General features: G+C 41.1%; 1 protein-coding gene across 3 annotated transcripts in view; it reads right to left on the bottom strand.

The window, feature by feature from the left end:
• LOC121394208 (peroxisomal targeting signal 2 receptor-like) overlaps positions 1-26,979 on the bottom strand; it is a 193,152-nt gene that overhangs the window by 156,737 nt on the left and 9,436 nt on the right. For all 3 annotated transcript variants that reach the window (XR_005961555.1, XM_041564526.1, XM_041564527.1), the window contains exons 2-5: positions 26,922-26,979; positions 22,674-22,824; positions 20,578-20,655; positions 1,718-1,826 (exon numbers count right to left, since the gene is read on the bottom strand). Coding sequence is in view for 2 of the 3 variants with exons in the window: in XM_041564526.1 (XP_041420460.1) it covers positions 1,718-1,826; positions 20,578-20,655; positions 22,674-22,824; positions 26,922-26,979 (396 nt within the window). In the remaining variant the exon portion in view is untranslated. The remainder of the gene's footprint in view (positions 1-1,717; positions 1,827-20,577; positions 20,656-22,673; positions 22,825-26,921) is intronic.

Genomic DNA, 26,979 nt, shown 5'->3' with positions numbered 1-26,979 from the left:
ACTACCTGTTGATGGTCTTCCTCGTCTAAACAATGGTTCTGATCTCTCACTGGAATTTTTACTAAATCTTCATTCTTGATTGGATCTTGAGTATGTTTGGATGATATTCTGCTCAAGGAGATTTCTCCTTGTCACATTATGCTAAATCAGAAAGAGGAAATGAATTGGAACAACTTCTTTGGGTGAGAGAGATGCAGTGTGGCATGCAGAAGTTTCTTCAATACCCATAGCTTCTTTAATTGTACACTTAATATGATTTAACTCAACAAGGGGAAAAGCTCAAACACTTCAACGCATCTGCTATTAAATGAAATTCCTCCCAGCAGATTCTTGGGAGGAAACATAATCATAACAAATTCCCCACAGATTCAATAGAATCAAAGGTTTGTCTTGCATAATGTTTTATCAATAATACAAACTCATTAATTGCAGGAACATTAGTAGATTGGAACTTGTCTCTACAGCTCACATCTCCCAAAGGCTTTTTATCACAGTGGTAAAAGTGGAAGCCTCTGGTAGTAGGAAGTGGTCCAGAAGCTCCACCCTTCTGAACCGCAAAAAGGCCTGGAAAATCCTGTGCATAAAATGATGTCATTCGTTACATCAGTTTCTGATGTGTGCACAGCACCAACTATTCATAAGGAAGCCCAACCACTTCAAGGCCCCACCCCATGTAATTTTAGCACATGTCAGGGACGCAATTCCGATTGCGAAACCTGGACATTAGTCTGTGGCACAGGAGGCAGATAACCTCAGGGAGCACAATTTATGAATTGCACCTACAGACATCCTGCAATTTAGCAAGGAAAACAACGGCCATGATCAGCACCCTGTATCCAGAACCGGTGCTAGGCTCCCTGGTCTCAGCTTTTGCTTCTGCCTTTAACAGCCGCCTTTCACTTCTGGAGGAGCCCACGGCCAATTGGATGCTGCCAGGTCTTGATGAGAGAGGAGCCAAGCAAAGGGTTTTAGATGAGCAAAGGGGCACAGGTTTTTGGACTGAAGGCACAGTTCTTAGAATAGACAAAGCATAGTCAGACAGGCCGGGGTCAGTGCGGGCAGAGTACTAGCAAGGTCAGACAGGCTGGGTCGGTGCAGGCAGAGTTCAAGCGAGGTCAGACAGGCAAGGGTCAATACCGGTAGAATAGTCAGGCAGGCAGAAGTCAGGATTAACAGAGTTCAAAATAGTCAGGCAAGGGTCAATATTGGCAGAGTTCAGTGTAATCAGACAGGCAGGGGTCAAAACCAGGAATCAAACACGATATAACACACCCAGGATACTAGCAAGTAGAACCTAACAACGGGCAATGAGTTTGTGCACAGAGCCCCTTTAAATATTAGAATTTTGCTCCATTGCGATCACATCATGCCGCTCGTGACGCACCAAAACCCGGAAGTGCGCACCACACGCGCGATAGCAGAACCAGTAATAGAACTACTAGGATCCCTGCAGCGGGTGTCCCCGCCGGCCCACTAGACCACCGGGGTGAGTCTTCACAATAAAAAATGTGAAGACAATAGGAAAAAAACTCTATGGTCTAAGGGGGAACATAGGGAGGGACAAATTTATGGGTAGCAACTTCCTACCTGAGAAGCAGGCTATATCTCTCTATAGTTAGTGCTGCCTGAATCAACGTGGGGTAAATACCAATGATTTTCCTATTAAAGAATTGCTAGAAAGACAAAATGTTATGACATGTTGAATATATTATGTTACCTGATGCAGATGCAAAGCACCCTGGTAAATGTGGTGACCATATGGTGCTATAGATTATATTTTCATGACCAGTGAAAGTGCTTAGTGACTTCCCACAGGAGGGATCCCACTAAAAAAAAAAAAAGAACAATACTTTGTCAAACCATGGCATCCTTTACAAAAGTATGTATTAGAATTATTTTCAAAATTAATTTCAGAAAGAATGAGAAGTCTAATTCACGTTATTTACACTCTGTAATTTATCTACTGATATTGTGACAGCTTTAAGGTATGATTCATATATATTTCCCACAGTGAATTTGAAACAAACCTTTGACTAATAATGAATTAATGCTTTTGTGTGCAAACTATAACATTTGCAATAATGCATTAGTACATACTGTACCACATACAATAGCCTATCAAAGCCAATATTAACTACTGCACAAAAAAGTTGACACAAAAAACCTCTTGGTTAGCCAGTCCAACACATTTTATATCCAACACAATATCTGCACACCCAATGTCACAACTGTGTATTTGCTTCCTTTCACTAGTAAAAATAAAGGAAGCAGACGTTAGGGGAGTAGATATTGTTTTGTACATTTGCAATATATTTTTATATATATTGCAAATTAATGGAGTACACATGCATAGAAGCAGAAAGGTTCACAGAATTGCTTATTTGTGACGCATCTATCTTGCAACAGATAAGGGTGTAATGACATGTGCGCAGTTAGTCAAGGTAGGGGCTACGCATGTACTGTACCTCCTCTTTTCTAATGTTTTTCTCCTGAGATTAATGAAAGATGGAACAGCCACCCCCAGCAGTTTACATGAGATAATGTGTTTATAATGTTATTAGATTACCAATACCTGCTGGCTTTCACTGTATACAATGTACTTAGGCTATCAGTACCCATTGCCTCTTAGCATCAGGGCACATGCTCAGATTTGGATAGATAAGTCACCCAGCGACAAATCACTTCTTCTTTGGTAGACTAATCTCTCAGAACTGCCTTCCCACCGGCTAGAATGTAAATTGCCGGCAGGATGGCACTAGGATTGCTTCGGCTTCGTTGCCCGAAGTTTCCTCGTGAGGAAACTTCAGAAAAAGAATCTTTCCGAGTGCCATCCCAGCTGCGATTAAAACTCTAGTCGGCTGTAGCTACATGCCAGTGAAAGTGGCTACTCGGGACAAGGGAACCATAAACAAGACAATTGCTTATGTGTTAGGACTCATTTTAAATAACCCATATGCACTTACAAAACACTCCAAAAATACTCCATTCTTCCAATAGCGCTGTGGCAGGTGTACATACCACCAAAATTTAGCTAACGTCATATGCGAACACCAAGTGTTCCCAAAGCAAGACCAAGACTGCATCACATACGCATGTCCCTGTCTGAAAACCTGCACATGCACACAAAAGACACAGAATCTCATGATGCCTCCTGCACGCATTCATAGACAGAACGAGCTGACGCGAGTGATGACATCAGCTGTAAAGACTTGGGACTGCAAGCTTTAAAAAGGCCCTAACTTCATAAGATTGCTGCAGGTAAAGTAAGGGTTTTAGGGCAAAATCAATACAGAATTTGGTGAGGGGCTTTGCGGACTATATTTATTATAGTATATAGGGGAAGAAATTAATTTAGTTTATGCAAAATAATTACTAACATGATAATTTATTACTCAAGGGGCAAGCTGCCATGCTTTCCATACTTGGCCCATTAGGTAAAACCAGTACCTTATTGTGCTTCAAACGGGGTATTCCCAACTTTTATTGCGAGATGCTTCAGACACTGCACACCAAATCCAAAGTTTTGGGACCCAAATGGCCCTTCCTCAGTGGTTATTAGGTAAATGACCACAGGTGAAGGATCTGTGTTACACTATGAATACAGGGCGTCCTGCCTTCAAAGGAGCTGTATTTATGATAGGGGTAAGTGCACAGATGTAAAATGGAGCCTGCACTTAACTTATGTCTTGTGACTGCTGTAATGAGCTGCAAAGTGTTTCAGGACCACCAATTTACGTGGTTTTGGCATGATTTTAAACAGACATGTACAGTAACCCTCTGTGAAGGGTTCTGATCTACTTCATCAGAACACAATGCTTTGTCAACACATTGGGGCACATTTACATAGGGTCGAATATCGAGGGTTAATTAACAATTGATATTCGACTGCCGAATTGAAATCCTTCGACTTCGAATATCGAAGTCGAAGGATTTAGCACTATTCCTACGATCGAACGATCAAAGGAATAATCGTTAGATTGAACGATTAAATCCTTCGAATCGAACGATTCGAAGGATTTTAACCCATCGATCAAAGGATTTTCCTTCGATCAGAAAATCGTTAGGAAGCCTATGGGGACCTTCCCCATAGGCTAACATTGGCCTCGGTAGGTTTTAGGTGGCGAACTAGGTGGTCGAAGTATTTTTTAAAGAGACAGTACTTCGGCTATCGAATGGTCGAACGATTTTTACTTCGAATCATTTGATTCGAAGTCGTAGTCGAAGGTCGAAGTAGCCATATTCGCCCATTCGAAATTCAAAGTATTTTTTCTTCTAATCTTTCACTCGAGCTAAGTAAATGGGCCCCATACTGTATATTTGCAAGCTTTTCATTTGCCACATGTCGAAGTACCAATTTTTGTCACTTTGTTTTCACATTTAGCAAAATGTCTTTTGACCAACAGGTCTTTTAAATTAGGAGCTCGTAGGCAGCAAGTAAGAGGAGGTGGACCCAACATTGTGGATAAGACTGTGTCAGTTTACAAGATGTGCCAATGTTTTCTCTGCACTGAATCAATCATAGGTCATTGTTTAAAGAAAGTACCTATAAAACTAATTGATTGTTCTGTATTCTGTGAAGATCGTTTGTGTACTTCTAATAGTGTAGTCTAGGGGTCTTAATTGCTCTAGAATATGCTTGTCGGGGGGCGTGACCGGAACTGCTTGATGTAGGACGCAACTCCGGGAGCTCCGGGAAAAATAACCCTGTATTTACCCGCTACGGCCCAATACCGGCTCACACTGGCTTCCACCAGGCTCAGTACCTCCCGTGGACCGCTCCGGTGCCAGCAACCCGAGGTCATGGGGAAGAATAAGAGCGCACCGCCTAAAACCCGTACGGCTGAACCTCACCACGCGGCTTCACAAGATGGCGGCGATGCGCGATCCCTCAGCAGAGGTAGCGATGAAACAGCACAGCGTCAATCGGTAAGCCCCAAAGTGAGCGCTTCCACTGCACTGACCTTAAGCAAGTACGTCAGAACTGTCCCAGCCGATTCCATGCCTAATACCTCTATGGACACTATGGCTCACAGGGACCAAAATGTCTCCCCTCTTCCCCCTGAACTGCCACCAGTGGAACCCACGCTGGGGGAAATTGCGACCCTGATAGGATCCAATCACGCCTCAGTTTTGAATAAACTGGATGAGCATAAAACTGATTTTACCATAATTAAGCAAGATATGCAGAAACTGAGGGAACGTACTGCAGAATCTGAAAGACGTATCTCTGATTTGGAAGATAGTTCCCGGCCTCTGCACAATTCTATGGGGGAACATGCCCATAAAATCTCAGAATTACAGTTTAAGTCTGATGACATGGAAAACCGCCTGAGGCGAAACAACATTCGCATTGTCGGCATCCCAGATAGGGCTGAGGGCAAGCATGTGGAGAGTTTCCTGGAACACTGGCTTTTGCACACATTTGGGAAAGATGCCTTCTCTATCTGCTTCATAATTGAACGGGCCCATAGGGTCCCCAGCAAGCCCCCACCTCCAGGGAATCCCCCGAGACCACTTATTGCTCACCTCCTTAACTATAAGGACCGCGATACAGTCCTCCAAGAGGCAAGGCTGAAAGGTTCTCTGCACTATGAAAACCATAGAGTCTCTATATTCCCCGATTTTTCTATGGCTGTACGCAACCAGAGGATCAAATTCAATGCTGTCAAGGAAAAGCTTTGTACATTACAGCTTAAATACTCTATGATCTTTCCTGCCCGTTTGCGGGTTATCAAAGACGACAGAGCTTATTTTTTCAACGCGCCAGCCGATGCGCTCCAGTGGATAGAATCAGTTGCTATTCCTCCCCAGCCACAACGCCCACCACGGGAGCGTAGTTCCCCACCACCGGTATGAGCTGAAGCTCCATATCTGACGTCATGGGCTACGGAACCTACTCATTCCCGGTACCTCCTGGGACTGGCTGGAATCAACACATACCAGCACGGACTACGTTCTACAGTTGGTAAGGTACTGACCTAAGGAACTGTACTACACATACCTTAGTTCTACCCCCTCTCACAAATGTTTCCTGTTTTGGGACTAAGACCTGCTCAAGTTGGGGTGCAGCAGGTAGGGAGGGACGGGCATCATAACACCTTTGGATATTCTACCTTTTTCCCCTATTTCTCCCCCTTCATTTATACCACCCCCCACCGATTATGGCTGAACTGCGTTTGCTGTCGTGGAACGTCCGGGGCCTAGGCACCCCAATAAAAAGGGGGTTGGTATTCAAGACACTTCAAAGATTGAAACCTCATATCACCATGCTTCAAGAAACCCACTTAGACGGAAACAAGCTGCTTGCTCTTAGGAGACCATGGATAGCAACTTCTTATCATTCCACCTACTCGACCTATTCTAGAGGAGTGTCCATACTGGTGTCCAAGGGCTGTTCTTTTAGTCTTAAAGCACTCATTACGGACTCCGAGGGCCGCTTCCTTATTGTACACTGCTCGGCAAACGGAGGGACTTACATCTTGGTGAATGTTTATCTTCCACCCCCCTTTGAGGTGACTCTGTTATCCACTATAACGAGCAAAATTGCTACCCTCCCTCTGGCCCCCACTATTATAATGGGAGACTTCAACGCAGTAGTGTCGGACTCCATGGACAGGCTCTATCCCTCATCCCGACCCTCCAATAGTTTACAAACTTGGATTTCTACCTTTAACTTCGCTGATTTATGGAGGGAAAAACACCCTATGGACAGAAAATTTACATGTTTCTCAGCAACTCATAACACTATGTCCAGGATAGACCTGGCCCTCGGCACCCCTGCAATACTATCTCATACCTTAAAGGCAGATATTTTACCAGGCGGGATATCGGATCATTCCCCACTCTCCATAATTCTGACAACTGGTTCACCCCCACTAGATAGAATTTGGAGACTGAGCAGCTTTTGGTTACATCAGGACAAGATCACGGAACCGATTGACACGGAGTTCCGTAACTTCATTGAGACGAACACCAACACCGCTTCACCCCAAATAGTCTGGGACTCCCTGAAGGCCTTTGCCAGAGGACAATACATAAACCAAATTAAAACATTCAACAAGCGAACCCAACAAGAACTCACTGATCTGGAGACTGAAGTTGCCCTAACTCAACAGCAATTTACTCTGAACCCGTCCCCACAGACACGACAGACTTGGCTCTCGAGCCAGACTGCTTTACAAACAGTTCGAGTCAACCAGGTCAAAAAAGCCCTGCTGCGACAATCCGCCAATATCCTGGCCACAGGAGATAAAAATGGTAAACTCCTGGCATTGCTCTCCCGGGACTTATCTCCTCAAACGTCCATACCTGCGATTCGAGACGCTACGGATGCTATAATAACTGACTCCTTGGGAATTAACCGGGTGTTGACGCAGTACTATTCCTCCTTATACACTTCCAGGATGGCCCTTACGCTACAACAACTAGAGGACTACTTGGATGAAATCCCAATCCCCCGCTTGGATCATACTGACAGAGACTCTCTGGACGCCCTCATTACAGAAACAGAATTAGTGGAAGCTCTTTCTTCGCTCACCCCTGGGAAAACACCTGGCCTAGATGGTCTTCCGACTGACTTTTATACCAAGCATGTTAAGCATTTAACCCCACTGTTAACCTCTTTATTTAACAATGTACTAGAGGGGGCGGGCCTGCCTGAGTCCATGAGCGAAACATTGATAACCTTAATTCTAAAACCAGACAAAGACCCACTGAATTGTGCCTCTTACAGGCCGATATCGCTAATTAATGTTGATGCCAAGATTTTAGCAAAAATAATGGCCCATAGGCTCAACCGATATATTACGAAATTGATATCCCCTGATCAAACGGGTTTTATACCGGGCCGAACCACAGACATTAATGTCAGGCGTGTTTTCACAAACATAGCAGTCCAACATGACAACTCGGGGCATAGAGTGTTAGCCGCTCTTGACAACGAGAAGGCTTTCGACTCTATTGAGTGGAGCTTTCTCAAGGTCACCATGGCAAAAATGGGTATAGGACCCAATTTCAGCAAGTGGGTTGATGCCTTATATCATGATCCTAAAGCCCGTATAAAAACCAATCACAACGTATCCGCATCGGTTTCGCTCGGCAGGGGCACAAGGCAGGGTTGCCCCCTCTCCCCACTGCTCTTTGCATTGGCAATGGAGCCACTGGCTTGGTTACTAAAAACTACGGTGGGTGTCAAGGGACTGAGACTGGGCCCTATAACTGAAACGGTGGCGATGTATGCGGATGACACCATCCTATTTCTAGAGAACCCCTATGAAGCCCTCACATCTGCTCTAACGGTGATAGACCGTCATACCGAATACTCAGGATTGAAAATAAACTGGGCAAAATCAGTTATCTTTCCCATAGACTCCTTCCGCGTAGATCACCAGAGAGTGCAAGTGAAACTGCAATGGGTTGATACTTTTAAATATTTGGGGGTGCACATACACCGCCAACTAGATAAATTTATTGAGTTAAACTTAACCCCCCTAATGTTAAAGCTGGAAAACAAATCCAAAATTTGGAATACTCTCCCCTTAACTCTACTAGGTAGAGTGAATCTATTTAAAATGATCATGCTCCCAAAGTTCACATACCTTTTTCGCCAGGCCCCTATTGTAATACCTAAGAGCTTCTTTCGCAAATTGAACTCCTTAACTACTTCCTTATACTGGGCAGCAGCGACTCCTCGAATCGCAATGCACTCACTGCAACTCCCAGTGGATTCGGGAGGACTGGCAGCACCCAACTTATATTTCTACTACCTTGCCACTAAACTGGTTACTGCCTGGTGGTGGATAGTCCCCTCCACTCAAAATGCCACTACTACTCTAGAGGCCCAAATAGCTGGCTCTTATGAAGCTCTTAAAAATATGTTGTACCGGGGCACCAAAGACTATGAGTCCCCCACACAACTAATGACAGCCACGGTCCGAACTTGGAAAATTGCCTTACAACTTTTTCCGAAGCGTGAAAATCAATACTCGCCTAACCAGCCTCTTTGGTTTAACCCACAACTCCCACAATTACGGACTATACCAGACCCTACAATCTGGGCCCGGTATAACATTAAAGGGATACTGTCATGGGAAAAAAACATTTTTTCCAAATGAATCAGTTAATAGTTCTGCTCCAGCAGAATTCTGCACTGAAATCCATTTCTCAAAAGAGCAAACAGATTTTTTTATATTCAATTTTGAAATCTGACATGGGGCTAGACATTTTGTCAATTTCCCAGCTGCCCCATGTCATGTGACTTGTGCTCTGATAAACTTCAATCACTCTTTACTGCTGTACTGCAAGTTGGAGTGATATCACCCCCTCCCTTTTCCCCCCCAGCAGCTTAATAACAGAACAATGGGAAGGTAACCAGATAACAGCTCCCTAACATAAGATAACAGCTGCCTGGTAGATCTAAGAACATCACTCAATAGTAAAAACCCATGTCCCACTGGGACACATTCAGTTACATTGAGAAGGAAAAACAGCAGCCTGCCAAAAACCATTTCTCTCCTGAAGTGCAGGCACAAGTCACATGACATGGGGCAGCTGGGAAATTGACAAAATGTCTAGCCCCATGTCAGATTTCAAAATTGAATATAAAAAAATCTGTTTGCTCTTTTGAGAAATGGATTTCAGTGCAGAATTCTGCTGGAGCAGAACTATTAACTGATTCATTTGGAAAAAATGTTTTTTTCCCATGACAGTATCCCTTTAAATACCTAGGGCAAGTCATGGCACGGGGCGAATTGCTTACTTTTGACGAGCTAAAACTTACCTTCAACATGCCTAATAAGATGTTTTTCCGTTTTTTGCAATTGCGCCAGGCCATAAACACACAGTTCGGACTAGTCCACCCAGACACTTCACCCCAAAAACTTGAGGTCCTAGCATTTAATCCAGATCTTACCAAACCAGTTTCCCAATTTTATGCTCTTTTGAATATCCCTAAGGACCCTATACTTAACAAATTATACAACAAATGGCTACAGGACGTTCCGCAGCTCACCACTGATATGTGGGAAAATATTCTGGAAACACATAGTTCAAAGCTTGTTAGCTCTAAAGATAAAATGATTCAGTTTCGATACCTTCATAGGACCTATTTGACGCCCCATAGGCTCCATGTCATAAACCCTAATGTACCAGACGTTTGTCCTAAATGCTCCTAATCCCCAGCGAATTTCATACACATGGTGTGGCTCTGCCCAAAAATAAGGAGATTTTGGGGAAAGGTGATAGAGGAAACAAGTCTCGTCCTAGCACTTATTGTCCCTTTCAACCCTGAAACGGTACTGTTAAACCAAGTTGAAGACACTGCCCCTACCGCTGCAGAGCAGACTCTCCTTAATTTCCTGTTTATACAGGCAAAAAGACTCATTGCTATGAGGTGGAAATCAGCCCACCCCCCTCAAAAACTCCATTGGCTACAGATGGTCAATGATGCTGTCCCTCCGTACCAGCTATTATATTTGCAGAGAGGTTGCCCAAACAAATTTAAAAAAATCTGGTCACCCTGGATCACTGAGCACCTACCTGCCCTAGACTGTCATTTAACTAATTCCCAGGGAACCCACAACCCCCTTCCTCCCTGATTTACCCCACCCCCCACCCCAAGTTAGCCAGGGAAGTAATGGTGGAATAATAACTCAAACAATGCTGATGGGTATTATGTTCTTTTATTTTGTTTGTATGATAGTTGATATCCAGGTATTCTGACATTTTTCCATTCTATGTAAAGGCTTACGATTCCATTTGTGTCTATGGTATATTTCTGACATATACTTTGAACTTGCTATTCTCTGTCAATTTTGCATAACAGATAACGAATGGACGATGTTAAAACTGATGCACTCAAGATGTGGATGTATGTTTGTTTAAAAAGCAATAAAAAAAGAAATTTAAAAAAAAATATGCTTGTCGAATCACATTATGTGAGTAGTCCCTCTCCATTAACCATATGGTTAACTCACTTGCCCTCCTCTTAAAAACTTGAGAGTCTGAACAATTACGACGTAATTGTAGGAATTCTCCAACGGGAATCCCCCTTTTTGTTGCCATAGGATGATGGCTTTGGAAGTGCAATATTGAATTAGTTGCTTTTTAGCAACAAATTGCAACATTTAAAGGATGTCTGATATTACATATAATATACTTGCCCAATTGATTCTTCCAATTATAATAAGTGATGTAATTTTGGTATTTGTCTTTGTACGTGATTAGAACTTGTATAAATTGATAAAGTGATGTAACTTGTTATCATAGACAGTATAAATATATATGATCATATTTAGACTAAATCCGGCTTTAATGTACTTTGAAGGGATAATTTCCATACTGTGTATTTGTGATAATGTTATCCTAATTTAGCAATTTAACATACCGCACGTATGCACACAATTTCCATAAGAAATGTTACATGTGCGACCTAACATATCGCACCTGTATAGAATATTTCGCCCCTATGTGATTCATCCAGGTAAGGGACTTCACGTCAGCATATTTCGTAAGTGAAGCCTTATATGCACACAGCAATGTGATGTACCGTGATCTTCAGGGAGACAGCTTAATACCTGTGGGCTCTCCCTCTTGTGACGTCTTGTGCGCGGACTGGCGGATCTTTGGGGAGACAAGTTAAAGGAATTGTTCATTGTAAAAACAAAAACTGGGTAAATAGATAGGCTGTGCAAAATAAAAAATGTTTCTAATATAGTTAGTTAGCCAAAAATGTAATGTATAAAGGCTGGAGTGATTTGATGTATAACATGTCAGTCAGAACACTACTTTTCAGCTCTCTTGGTTTACACTGACTGGTTACCCTGGTTACCAGGCAGTAACCAATCAGAGACTTGAGGGGGGGCCACATGGGTCATATCTGTTGCTTTTGAATCTGAGCTGAATGCTGAGGGTCAATTACAAACTCACTGAACAGAAATGTACCATGTGGCACCCCCTTCAAGTAGCTGACTAACTCAAAGTTATAGAGCTGAAAAGCAGGAAGTTGGATTCTGGCTGTTTTATTAGACATCTGTTCACTCCAGCCTTTATATAATACATTTTTGGATAACTAACTATATTAGAAACATTTTTTATTTTGCACAGCCTATCTATTTACACAGTTTTTATTTTCACACTGAACTATTCCTTTAATACCTGCCGTTCTCCATTTTGTGACATCATGCGAGCTGACTGGCGGATTCAAACCACTACAGTTGGTCCCACGGTTATTAATATAGGTGTGCTTTTGACAAAGCCTGCTACTGGCGGGTGAAACAAGCATCAGTCGCACTTTTAGTGGACGATTAGGCAGCACCTCTGATAGGGATTGTTAAGTGGAAGCAATCTTTTTACGGTTCGGGAGGGGACTCGCTGTGGGTGAAGAGGTTGGAGACTCTATTGGATCCGAGGGTCAGTGTCAGAGTTATTTGCTTAGTAGTGCCTGAGGCACAGTATAGTTAACGTGGTAGGCAGTTTCAACAACTGCACCGTGTCACCAGTATATTTCATTTGGTGCACTTACCTAATCACCACTAATCTATATTGTAACCCATGCACACTGGACATTGTTTTAATAATTAATTAAAAGTTACATCTTAATTATTAAACACAAGTTTTTGGATGTTATGGATGGGAGTGTGCAGCTACAGGTATATGGGTCAGTTCTTTTCTTTTTCCTAATATGTATTCACTTTTCTTGACCCTGCACACCATGCTCTATAATACGTGTCGGACTGACCCCCTTAACCGATGCTCGGGGTTGTTTTTTTTAAAAAAAAAAAAAAAAAAAAGCTTTGCTAAAAGCAAAGCTTTGCTTACGTTGTAATTTTTATTACATTTCTAAAAATTGCCTCTAAGATGATATTTTACAGCAGGGATGTCCAACCTACGGCCCGAGGGCCCAGGATGGATATGAATGCGGCCCAGCTTGAAACGCTCAGTTCCGGAGGAAACGTCATAATATAATAATTAGTCTATTTAATATACAGGTGTCCCATATTCCAGTGTATAGCTCCATCTGGTTATCCAACTGGCATTGTAGTTCTTTTCTGTGTATTTTCTTTACTTTTACAAATCAAAAGTGTTTGTTTATTTCATGTGTGGCCCCAGACAATTTTTCTTTTTCCAATGTGGCCCAGGGAAGCCAAAAGGTTGGACACCCCTGTTTTACAGCATCTTATCCAACACAAATCAGTATATATGCTGCATTGTTGAAGACGGCAGGGGGCTTGCAGGGAGTTTATAAACAATAGCAGACACATTGTAAGTGTGCATCAGTTGTTGTCTAGGGGCAGGCTCATCATCAGGGGTGCACAGGGGAGACAGTTGTCCTGGGCATGGCAGAATTTAAGGTGAAGGGGGGCCTGGTTGTGCTGCACTTTCCAGAATAGTCAGCCCCCCCCCCTTAACAGCGTCCGAGTCAAAGCCAAACTGCTGAAGAACGGAAGTTGCAAAAATTCCCCCAAGCCACGAAATTACACCAAGCTCCAAAGACCCAAATCCATGAAAGCCCCAAAAGGAGATGAATGCCATCAAAGAAAACCAAAGAAGCTGCCATCTCCAAGGACAAGGAAGATGGTGACCCCAGGTCACCATTGGCCCCTGGCCACCAATTTTTTTTTACATTTTCTATGGGGCCACCAATGGTTTTCTTAACTTGTAAGGGGGGGGGCTGGCCACCAATGTTTTTCAACTTGTAGGGGGGAGGGCTGGACACCAATGATGTTTTTTTTTTAACTTTATGGGGAGGCCCTGACCACCAATTGTGTTTTTTTAACTTGTAGGGGGGGCTGATCACCAGTGAAGTTTAATGTTTATGGGGGGCCCTGACAACCAATTTTTTTTATCTTGTAGGGGGGACCCTGGCCACCAACTTTTACATTTGTGGGGAGGCCCTGGCCACCAATGTTTTTTTTTTTTTGTTTTTTTTTTTAACATGTAGAGGGTGGCCACCAGTGATTTAACGTTTGTGGGGGGCCCTGAGCACCAATTTTTTTTTTTAACTTGTAGGGGGGGCTGGCCACCAATGATGTTTATTTAGCTTTATGGGGCAAATTCACTAAGCGCCAAAGCGCCGAACGCTAGCGTTAATTCGCTAGCGTTTGGCATTTTCGTTACTGCGCAAATTCACTAACGAACGCTGGCGTAGATTCGCTAGTGTTACTTTGCACCCTTACGCCTGGTGAATTTTCGCTACGGACGTAACTACGCAAATTCGCTAACGCGCGCAGTCTACTGAACACTACCTTTTACGCTAGACTTCCTTTGCCACCTCAGACCAGGCGAAGCGCAATAGAGTAGATGGGATTGCTTCAAAAAAAGTCAAAATTTTTTCTAAGTCCCAAAAAACGCTGGCATGTTTTCTACATTATGGGTGATAGTCTGAAAAAGATCAAAAAACATTTTGGGGCTCCCCTCCTTCCCCCCTACATTTCCTGACTCATGGCAACTTACCTATACAGTGGGCACATGTGTAGGGCAAAATAAAATTTTTATTTGATGTTTTGAAGGTTTTCTAGGCATTTGTAGTGCTGATACGTATTCCTCCATTGAAATTTGAATTTGGTGCCGTATGCAAATTAACCTTCGCTAGCGTAACCGCTTCACTTAGCGAATCAATGCTAGCGCAACTTCGCAATCTTACGCTACCCGTGCGCAACTTCGGATTTTAGTGAATTTGCGGAGTGCTGGCGAAACTACGCCTGGCGAAGTGTGGCGAAGTGCGGCTAAGTTGCGCCTGGCGCAACTACGAATCTTAGTGAATTTGCCCCTATGGGGGGGGGCTGACCAATTTTTTCTTTTAACTTGTAGGGGTGCCCTGGCCACCAATGGGGTTTTTAACGTGGGGGGGGGTTGATCACCAGTGAAGTTTATTTAATGTTTATGGGGGCCCTGACCACCAACTTTTTTTTTTAATTGGGGGGGGGGGCTCTGGCCACCAATGAGTTTTTTTAACATGTAGATGGTGGCCACCAGTGATTTAACGTTTATGGGGGGCCCTGAGCACCAATTGTTTTATTAAAATTATACGGGGCACTCTAGCCACCAATGGGTTTTTAGCTTTCATGTTTTAGCACCCATGTTTGTGTGTGTTTTTTTTACTGTGGCGTGGGGTCTGGGGCAGGGCCTGCGGTGGTGGGCGGGGCCCAGGGGGCCCTTCAAATTTTGTCGTACACAGGCCCCTTGATTTCTGACTGCGGCCCTGTCTAGGGGCCCCAAGATCCTGCTGTGAGCTGGTTATCTAGAACAAAGGAGTAGGCCACAATTTGCGGCAGATAAAGCCCTTTTCCACAGTTTGTAATTTTAACTGTGGCAGTTAAGTTACATTGTAACCAGTTTCAGAGTTTTACAATTAAAATGGACCAAATGTAGCATATATTTTTCAATAAATAAGAGAACTGTTTAAAGATCTGAATACTTTTTCAAAACCTATATCTATATACTGAGCTGCCTCAGAAATGAAGATTAGTAACACTACTATCTTTATAAATATTAAAATACATGTGCAATAACCCTCTATTCAGGGCTCAGAGCTCCCATGTAAAATATTAAAAATTAACCATGTGCAGTTGATATGTGGGTTACTAGAACAACTACATGACCAATATGGAGCCAGCAAAGTAAGATGAATTCTATAACAAAAATTATTTTTTGTGATAGAATTCTCACAATTCAGCCATACAGTTAACTTACCTCTTAAAAAATGCTTACGAGGGCTAGATTGGTGATATCTTAAAGGACAAGGAAAGTTAAACTAAAGAAATAGGTTAGAAATGTTGCACATTATGTTTTGGGCTTCTGTACCAACCCAAGGCAACCACAGCTCATTCATTTTTAGGGTTTAGTTCTCCTTTAAGCACCCTTTGAAAAGCAAAAGGGAACATTTTAGGGGGCACTAAACAAGCAATAAAAACAGTGCAAAGGATAAATCCAAAATAATATCAGTAGAATGCAATGAAGTCACCCAAAGCAATAAAAGTTACTGCAGTGAAATTGGTTGTCCATTACTGTCACTGCCAAAGCAACTTTTTTACTGGTGATAACAAGCACCCAAGAACAATACAAAAGTAAAAATACAGTAAAATCAATAAATACACAAAACCAAGATGAAAATTCCAAAAAAAAAAAAACAACTCAAAAATCAATCAAATCAATGAAATAATTATAGAACAAGATCAAAAATACAGTTCTAGTGAAAAAAAACTAGGAAAGAAATTTAAAAAAATAAGTATAGGAACAAAAAAGGATGTAAAGTGTGTGTGTGTGCTTGGCAAACTTGTCTGTCGTGTGTGTGCACGTGTGAAAAAAATTTGCTAATGAGAAAGACAGAAGACTAAATTAGAAAAAAAATAGACAGTTTTGATAGAAATATGTAAAATAAATTGTGCAGTAATGTTGTAGCTTAGCTTACTCAATCCAGGCTACCAAAATAGCAGGAGAACTGTAGGAAGGCAGCTGGAGGGCTCCAGCAGTCATGCGCGCACAGCAGGAGTAAAAGGGTGGTGTTAGTGGGGGGCTCAATTTATAGGGGAAGTAGTGGACACTTCATCACGCACCCACGGCTCTCATTGGCTGAATCCACCTATCAAGAACCAGATGGTAAGTGTAACTGCATCTGCTCGTTGCTTAGGGGATTTGTGTCTGTTAGAAGCACTGTTCTAGTCCAAAAGTCAGTGCAGCAGTTGTAAACACAGAAGTGCTGCAAACTGTAGAATCTACAATCTTCGGTACTTTTATAAATAGATCATAGATTCTATATTCTTGGTGTTTGTGATTGTGGAGAAATTGTCTTAGCAGTACATTGGGACTTCCTAACATAAGAACGCAAAATTGCCTTTTAAAAAAGATTGCCGAGGTATCAGTATGAGTTTGGTTCCCTATGAAGCGTGGTGCTATACAACGTGAAATGTAAATGCATGCAATTCCCATTTGTTATGTGCTGTATTTACATTGGATTATTTGAAGAAGCCATATTTGGTATTTTGCAAATCTTTAATATAACGTACTGCTCTATATACGGATTTGTATATTTTGTGTGTGCCATCTCATCAGAGCATTGGAACTTCTGCTCATGGCTGGGGCATTAGATGAGCTGATGCAGCATCATATGTGCCATTTTCTTTCATTATACTGCTTTTTTATGATTTACATATTATTGAGTAGGCTGGCTCACTTGGTGTTTGGTAATGGAGGAATCCCAGTAACCTATTCACATTTACTCCTTTCACTTTAGATTGTGTACTGGTCACTGTCTAGATGTACACAATCCTCGTTTATGGTGTGTGTGTAGCTATCATACACAATCTATTGCACTATATATTTTATATGATATGCTGTGTGCTTCCTTGTAGTCCAACTACTTCTACAGAAATTATCTTGATTGTAACATGAAGGTGCGGGTGAAACCTAATTTTTCTAGACCAATGGCAATTGTTTTTTTTTACTGTCTAAAATGCTATGCTACACAGGAGCACCGCTGCCATAAGGGAGCAGCAGCCTGCAAGTTACCAGGGGCAGCAAAACCCCTCTTCTGCCTACTTTAGGAGCTGCAATTCTGATTTTTAAATTGGAACTTTGGCTCTTCTAGTGTGCTCTGTGCCCTAGCAATATGCCCCCCAACCTACTCTGAGGCAAGAAAACTGAGCCACCTCATTGCGGCCCTCAGTGCCAAATCAGCCCAATGTGTTGGAACATGGCTGTTGTAGCTGTGGAGCTATGACATCCAACATACTGGCAGACACTGCAGTTGCCAATACTACCCTTTCTCTCCCTCTAGAAGTCCTGAAGAGTTATGAGATGAGATGACATGTCACTGGATTTAGGCTTACTACTCTTTTGCCCATGGTGGCACATCAGACTGCTACAAGATGGATTGAGAAAAAGTAGAAGATTTGTGAAAGCCAGACTAATAAACAGATATAAAGATATAATTCACAGGATCAGAACCACAGTGGAGTCACAATAAGAGTGAATGTCTGCCTGTCAGTGGTTGAAATCGGAGGGAGGTGAAGTCAGCACAGAACAGATAAGTTTTACAATATAATGTTTTACTTCTTACACAGGAAGAAAAAATAGGGATCAGGTACCATTCATGTCTCTCCACAGGACAACACACTGAAGACCTTTCTCATATATAAAACTAGGATATTTGTTGATAATAGTCACTTGTAGTTAGGGATGCACCAAAACCACTATTTTGGATTTTGTCGAACCCCCGAATCTTTCGCGAAAGATTCAGCCGAATACCGAACCGAATCCTAATTTGCATATGTAAATTAGGGGTGGGAAGGGGAAACATTTTTTACATCCTTGTTTTGACAAAAAGTCACATAATTTGCCTCCCCACCCCTAATTTGCATATGCAAATTAGGATTCGGATTTGGTTGGGCCTGACAGAAGGATTCAGCCGAATGTTCTTGGTCATTTAAATACAAATTTAAATTTTCTACATGAGATCTGTGAACACATGCTGCCACCCTATGGACATTTAAGGATACCGTGCGGTTGATTGACAATCTTGAAAGGAGTCTCTTGCTCACTGAGCAGGACCTAGCGAGGTTAGATAGCTTGGGGGGGAACAAAACACCAGCAGGATGTTGAGGCAGCTAGCTGGGTGACAGTTAGAAAATCTAAGGTGGGCAAAAGGAAAATGGAGGCTGATCCGGAGTTTACACAGCTCATCAAATTCGCCAGATTATGTGATGAAGATGTGAGTGTGAAGTCTGGATTGGCAATTCTAGATGGGGTTGATCTCTCTAACAGCCGGGAGACCAGTTTCTCTAATAGTGGTGGGGAGGAGTGCAGGCCTAAGCAGATTGTGGTTGTAGAAGATTCAATTATTAGGAAAGTGGATAGGGCAACCTGTCGTCCAGATCGTTACAACCGAACAGTTTGCCGACAACCTGATTCCAGGGTTCTGAATTTGTTTGATCGGGTAGACAAATTATTGGCTGGGGCTTGGCATGACCCAACTGTCTTAGTGCATATTGATACTAATGACAAAATAAATAGTAGATGGAAGACCTCAGAGAGTGATTTCATGGATCTAGGCTCTAAGATCAAGGGAAGGTCTTCCAATGTTATTTTTTCTGAAATTTTGCCCGTGCCACGCGCAAGTTTAGGAAGACATCGGGGGCTTAGGGAGCTAAATGCATGGCTCAAGTCTTGGTGCAGGAAGGAAGGGCTTGGGTTCCTAGAGCACTGGGCTGATTTTTCCTTGGGGTACAACTTATACAGTCGTGACGGTTTGCACCTCAATGGAAGGGGGTCCACTGTGCTAGGGGAAAGTATGGCTAAGAGGTTGGAGGAGTGTTTAAACTAGGAAAGGGGGGGGGGGAGAGAAAGAATTATGGGGAAGCTAGGGTAGATGGGGCAGTGGGATTAGTAAGGGTCATGGGGGAGGAGTGAGGGGGCATACAGTTTACCAGCAAAGGAGGTCCCTCTGTTACAGGGAAAACAGAATAATACTAACTTAACATATAATTCTCCACTAAGAATTAATCTATAAGATCCTTTCTTCACTAACCAATTTGTTCCATCTCTTTTAGTTTTAGGTCAATATTGGCCAGGATATACAGCGTTGGAAAGGGTTCTTCCCAGTTTGAAAACTTATTTTATTTTTTCCACATTGTGTTATCCAATAGAGGATCCATTTTAAGGACGTCTAACCTTTTGTTAATTATTTATTATTATTTTTTGTTAATTATCTTTTAAATGATTGACAGTTTTAATGGATACTGGTATATAAGGCACATAATATCCTGTAACTTCACCTCTGATGAAGTGCCAGAAGGAGGCATTAAAAACGCATCAGGTGACTATACATGTAATAGAGTAGGAAGTACATCTGTAATCGGATGCCTGTTTGTTCTTTTAAATAAATGCTCAAAATAAAGTTTCTTGATTTTAACTTCTGCCTGCGGGATACTTTCCTAACCTACTAACTCTGTGAATATGATATGATAACTATGTATAACTATATAGGGGGAACATATAATAATCTCTCTAATGCTTTATTTACCAGTACTGTAGGTCCTTCTAACTGATACGTGGGCACCCGATTAGAAGATAGGAGGTTCTGGCTAAATATTTGGAAGGGGCTTTTACATTGAGAGCTGTAAAGATGTGGAATTTTCACCCTGAATCAGTTGTTATGGCTGATAAATTAGAAATTAGCTTTAAGAAAGAGTTGGACGGCTTTTTAGCAAGTGAGGAAATACAGGGTTATGGAAGATAGCTCATAGAACAAGTTGATCCAAGGACTGGTCCGATTGCCATCTTGGAGTCAGGAAGGATTTTTTTCCTCCTCTGAGGCAAATTGGAGAGATTTCAAATGGTTTTTTTTTTTTTTTTTGCCTTCCTCTGGATCAGTTAGGCATGTTTTATACAGACTTAAAAGGTTAAACTTGATAAACATGTGTCTTTTTTCAACCTGTGCCATTGCAACAAGTTGTGTTCTGTGCATTTAAAGGAGACATGTAGGATTAGAGAAACCTCCCCACCAATATTGTAGGCAATAATGAGAATTACTGAACGAGTTTATAAAATTTGCATGCATGCTTGCATTTTGCAATGGCTTACCAATTTAATAGTGTGATCCCAAGAGCCAGACACTATCAGTTGCTCTCCTCGTGTTTGGCTCCAATCAACACTGTAAACCTACAGAGAAATGGAATTAGCATGTATGGTTATACATAATCAGACAATGTTGTATCAAAAACGTACCTATGAAAGGACTAATATAAAGCCAAGTCAACATTCTGAACACCATTTCCAAACCTACTGAAAGCTATCCAAGAAGTCAGTTTCAAAGCTCAATATATAAATGTAACACACAATAACAAACAAAATGTTAAAAGCATCCTCAGGTTACATTTAATGCAACCATATCCCTTAAAATTATGTAGGAAAGACATGCGAGAGGGTGCCCACATTAAATAACCAAAGTACTGCAATGAACACTGTCTGGGATACAGCACACTGTGAGTCAATGGAAAAATACAAAAACATAGACATTACTGCAGCTTTAATAAGATTGATTCAATTCATCTTGCTCCAGTGAATTTATGTATAGCAGTCTTCAGAAATCCAAGGATTATTATTAACTTAGACTGCTCCACTACTTTTGAATACTCTTAAAGTAACTAAAGACAATTATGTGCTTATATAAATACAATTAAAAAGCCATATACAAATATTCTCTCCAGCAGTGGTTAATCAGTAGTATGAACAACCTGCTTAATCCTCATTGATTAAAAATGATTAAAAATTCAAAATGATAATTTCACATGAGGATAGCCACATTGTAAAAATTCAAGTGTTACTTAGTTTGGAGAGTTGCTGCAGTATATAAGAAGGGTCTGGTAAATGCTGCCATATCCTGTATTTAAACATATTTCATCAGTGCACACAGTGCCCTACTCCAGGATACCACCTGCCACCCTAAACAACCATTTTGCCACAACCATGGATTTGTCAAAATGTAATAACAGAAAAAAGATCAGTCTATGGTGGGTATAGCTACATGACATTTCTGGTGTTTGACACACCAACTGAATTTTACATGATTCAATGGGACTTGTAAATATAAGCATGGATTATTCCTTTGAACCCATTTAAAAAAAAAAAAATAAAAAGCTTGGCATCTAAAACCTGCAGAGTTTTTTTATAAACGCTATGCTGGAAGCCAAGATATTTAAAGGAAGAAACCACTCAAGAGTTAGTTAGGAACCTTTTTCAGGACAACCTAAGCTTTCAAAATATGCTAGCAGTTTTGTGTTATAGTTTCCAAAATATAAACATATATAAAAAACACAATTTATTTTATGCACAAATGCCATACAACTGATTAGGTAAGTCCCATGTCTGAATGTGCCAATACTAAATATGTATAGCTTCATGGAGCTTTCATGACATGAAGCTTTACCCTAGCAAACCATACATTTTTTAAAAGAACAGATTATGACAAATCCAAAATAGGTATATATGTCTTTCTCCTCCAACTAAACTGTAATGCTTTCCTATTTAATAGTTTAAATTTAAAAATGAAACTGCAATTTTTGAAAAATAACCGGAATGCTTCCAGTTTATAGCATCTTATCGCATATAAATTTTTTGGTAACCAGATATAAGGTCCCAAATATGAATACCAGAGGTCCAATGAACAATTTAATGACCAATGTGCACAAGTTTACCAAAGTATGTGACATGTAGGGGCACCAAAAGGAAAATACCCCATATGACCTATTATTTCTGTTACTTTTCAGCTACTGCAAAATCAACACATTTACTCATTTTATGTGAAATAAAAGCCATATTTTCTTGGATAGTGCACCTTCAGCAGAATGGACACTACTTTTGCTAGAATCCATACAAATGCAGTGCCAACTTAATTTTAATACCCAGAGCACACAAGAGTACAAAATGCACTATAGTTTTCCATGATGTGTAATAGAAATGTACTTAGCCACACTACAAAAAAATGGTACATTGTGGGTACAAACAATTTGCTGAAAACCACTCATTTTGTAAGGTCACCAACAAGTGCATATGGTCTGCATTTTAACCCTGACTTGGTCAAGAGCGTCAGAATTGCCAGTCAATAGCAGACCTAAATTAAAGCTTTAGTATAAAACTGGCCATTCACTAAGACGCAAGACACAAGTATTGAGTCTTACCTCTTGCGTATGTTCTTTGAAGACTTGTAATGGGCCTTGGGGTTTTGTGATATCCCATAGTTGCAGAGATCCATCTCCACTGGATGTCACCACAATGTTCTCACTGTTCTCACTCCATGCCACATCAAACAGTGCATCAGTCCATTCAAAGCTAAATTAGATAAACAATGAAAACCATTTGTTCGTCATAAGATAGCAATAACAAGAAAAAAAGCATATTGTACTGTAACTGATGCTCACCTACAGTAGCCTTGATCAAAATACAGAGAAAAACAAACACTGACTCATTTACACATACAAATCTTTATATTTTAGAAAAAATACTGTTTTATGTCCGCTTTATTATATAGAATGCTACAGTTGCTGCAGTTACAGAAGTAAATCATTCACAAAAGATTTGGGCAAATACTGATCCCAATACCCCCTTATTCAAATATAATAATAGAAAAAAAATGACACCATCAATGAACAAAAAAGTAATCCATGTATTTCACCAGAGTGGCCAGGTCATGTGAGTTTGGACTGAGTTTAGCTTAATGCTTAGAATTCAGACAAATCAAAATTTTTCAATAAGTGCCAAATCCCAAACCAAATACTGAATTAGGCAAATCCCAAAATTGAACAAATACTGTATCCAGGTGCAGCAGTGATAAGTTGCTATAAATTATATGAAGATTTATAAAAGAAACAAAGTCCAACCATATATCAAGGAATATTGACACTAATAGACTAATAGAGCTCGCACTCCGGTTGGGGGTAACAGTAGTTTTTTGTTTTTAATTTCCCCCACCAGTGCTAGGACATGCTCCCGGTTTAAGTGTCCTTGTTGGGGGTACACACATGCACACACATTCGCATAAAGATTGAATGCCGCAACTTGCTCATTATGTGCATGCGCTTGGTCACGCCTATCGCTGGCAGGGCCAATCATTTTTATTTTTAAAAAACACTGTTACTCCCAACCAAAGTGTGGGCTCTATCAGCTAACTCTAAGTAAGTCAGCGACGGGAAATAACTGTTCATGAGTTTGCAACTGATCTTTAGCATGCAGCTCAGATTCCAAAGCAAACAGTTATGTCCCATATGGCACCCCTTAAAGTCACTGACTAACTCAGAGTTAGAGAGCTGAAAAGCTGGAAGAAGTGTTCTGGCTATTGGATGTTAGACATCCAGTCACTCCAGCCTTTATACCAGGGCCGGGTCATACTGGGCTGGCGCCCCATGACTTGGGGCAGCTGGGAAATTGACAATATGTCTAGCCCCATGTCAGATTTCAAAACTGAATATAAAAATCTGTTTGCTCTTTTGAGAAATGGATATCAGTGCAGAATTCTGCTGGAGCACCACTATTAACTGATTCATTCTGAAAATTAATTTTTTTGCCATTACAGTATCCCTTTAAAGTACCTTTTGATTTTCTTGTTCTGAGGACTTTTTTCTTTTTAAACATACTCAATGTATTTTATTCTTAAAGGACTTCCTAATGTACTCTGATTTGGAATTGAGAGTTTACTTGGACTTGGGAGTACCTGGCTGTCAGGAAAACCCTACTTCAGATGCACATAACAATGGGGTATGGCTATAAGGGATATACACTCAGAACCTTCACTGTTCGAATTCCTATAAACTCCCATAAATTCGATCAATCGAGATGTTTTAATAAAATACATTTTTTTAAACTCGGACAAATTAAAATAACCCGAAAATCTTAATAAAATTTAAATTAAATTCAATTAAACTCTATTCAAGTTTTTTTCTCCAAAAAAACCCTGAATTTCAGAAAGGCTGGAAACATAGTCAAATTAATCCATGGACCTCTCCCACCGACTTAAACTGCAATTCGGCAGGTTTTAGGTGGGGAATAGTCAAATTTGAATTCTTAAAGGGCCAGAGTATAAATCTCGAAAATCGAATTCAATTTTTTAAAAAAAAATTGAATTTGGAAACACTGTATGAAATGTATTTAAATCTTAGTAGAAAAGCCTTTGTTGGTAATGACAGTTTCAAGGTGCCTCCAGTCTGGAGAAATTAGTCACATGCATTGCTCAGGGATGATTTTGGAACATTCTTCCACATAAACGGAACTCTGATCCTTAGTTCTTTCCATAGATTTTAAATTGGATTCAAGTCAGATGATTGACTGGGCAATTCTAGCAGTTTTATTTTTATTTCAACATGTTTTTTTAGTCAGCAGTGGAGTTGTGCATAGAGGCCATCCATGTTAGTTGAGTGCATTACTTATGGTTTTCTTTGAAACAACTGTACCTGCTAATTCAAGGTCTTTCTATACTATGGTTTTTTGCTAGTGATCCTTAGCTCTTAGACAACTTTTCTGATTATTCTTTTGATTCCTCTGTCAGAAATCTTGCAAGGAGCACCTGGTCGTGGCCAGTTTAGGGTGAAATTATATTTTTTCCACTTCTGGATTATGGCCCCAATGGTGCTCACTGGTACATTCAGAAGCTTAGACAGGGTTATGGATGATAGCTCATAGTACAAGTTGATCCAGGGACTAGTGCGATTGCCATCTTGGATCCAGGAAATAATTTTCCCCCCCTATGAAGCAAATTGGAGAGGCCTTAAACAGGATTTTTGCCTTCCTCTAGATCAACTAGTAATTAGGCAGGTTATATATAGACTTAAAAGGTTGATCTTGATGGACGCGTTTCTTTCAACCTAACTTATTAGGTTACTATGTTGTATTGCAAGAAATAAACAATGCATCTCTCTCTCTCTCTCTCTATCTATATCTCTATCTCTATATCTATATATATATATATACACACACACAAAATAGATATTACAAAGCATACATACATTGGGTCCCTCATGAGGCAAGGTTTAGAAAACTAGGAATTCTTATAACTTAAAGTCTTCATGACATGCATAAAGCATACATGCACTGAGCCCTTGATTTTTATTCCTACTGGGGCCTCCCTCCTCGTTTCCTTATGCATGAGGTAGGAGTACCCAGGAACATGTCATTTATGATGTTGGTTCCAGGCCAGATTCTGTCATATTATTATTGGGACTTGCCAGTACCAAATATTATCCTACAAATATAAGCATGCAGTGTTCCATGTGTGAGCAGTCGGAATGATCCCAAACATGAAGGATGTCTAATGTTCCAGCCTGCCAGAAACCATCCCCCTAACTGGTAGGTATAAGATGGCCTGTTTGGGATCATTAGAAAGAATGTCATAAGCAATAATGGTATGAGCCCCAAGCTGGAGGGTATATGGATCCCTTTATCAGTCCATATATTTTTTATAACTGACCCCAGCCACATCTCTTGGTCAAGGCCGGATTTACATAGCTGGTGCCCCTAGTCCCGCTATCGTTCATCGCCTCAGTCCCCTGCCTTTTATTTGCTCAGATTTTAATCAGGATTGGAGTAATGGGGATTGGTGCACAGGAAATCTAAAAAATATATCTCCTGTGCATCCCCAGTGTTTTTGAACCAATGTGTGTGTGGTTGGGCAGCATGCTATCCCCAAAGATTCTGCCGCCCTTGTTCCGGGTCGTGGTGGCCTCTCCACAAATCCGGGCCTGCTCTTGGTTTCCCAGCCCTTTCCTTTGATCGCCAGACAAACTATCCCAGCTTCATTCCAAATGAGGTGGCTCAGAATAGTATCAAAAGACAGATAAGTATATCATCTTTACACAGTCCCTTGCTGGAGGGTCTAACAAAGGGTCTCTCTGTGAGCTTGAGACCAAATGTTCATCATTTTAACCCATGCAATGCCAGAACACCCCTGCTCTGGCATGACACTACTGAAGTACACTCCCTATCTGGAGAGTATCTGTAGTCAGGGTCGGACTGGGCCGACGGGACACCAGGAGAAAACCCGGTGGGGCCCGGCCCTCATGTGTGTCGGCTTTTGCGCACCTACCCAACAAGATTCTGGCTGTTGGGACACCCAACTCATGTAAGACTGTTCCCCTGTCCTATCACAGAGATAAGTGACAATGGCTTACCTAATGCTGAATGCCAATTAAATAATACTTCAGCATAGTGTCTAACTGCCTTTTCCCTACTTTCATCTATTGCCAAAATGCAAAATGTCAAATATACACAAAATGCATTGCCCAGAGATACAATAAAGGAAGACCACTAACTATATATTGGTTTTGACAATTTCCTTTTTCTTTGTAGTAATACATATACTGACGGTAACTAATACTATTGTAGTTATTTTTCTATTTTTTTCCTGAATGTATAGTGTACTGTTTCAGAAAGTAAATTACCTTCTACGAACAGCAATTCCCCCTTCATTTTGCTCCAGCACCACCAGAGTCCCGCAAC

This window comes from Xenopus laevis, chromosome 5S (genome assembly GCF_017654675.1).
Source record: "Xenopus laevis strain J_2021 chromosome 5S, Xenopus_laevis_v10.1, whole genome shotgun sequence".
NCBI lineage: Eukaryota > Metazoa > Chordata > Amphibia > Anura > Pipidae > Xenopus > Xenopus laevis.
This window is presented reverse-complemented; position numbering and strand designations above follow the sequence as displayed.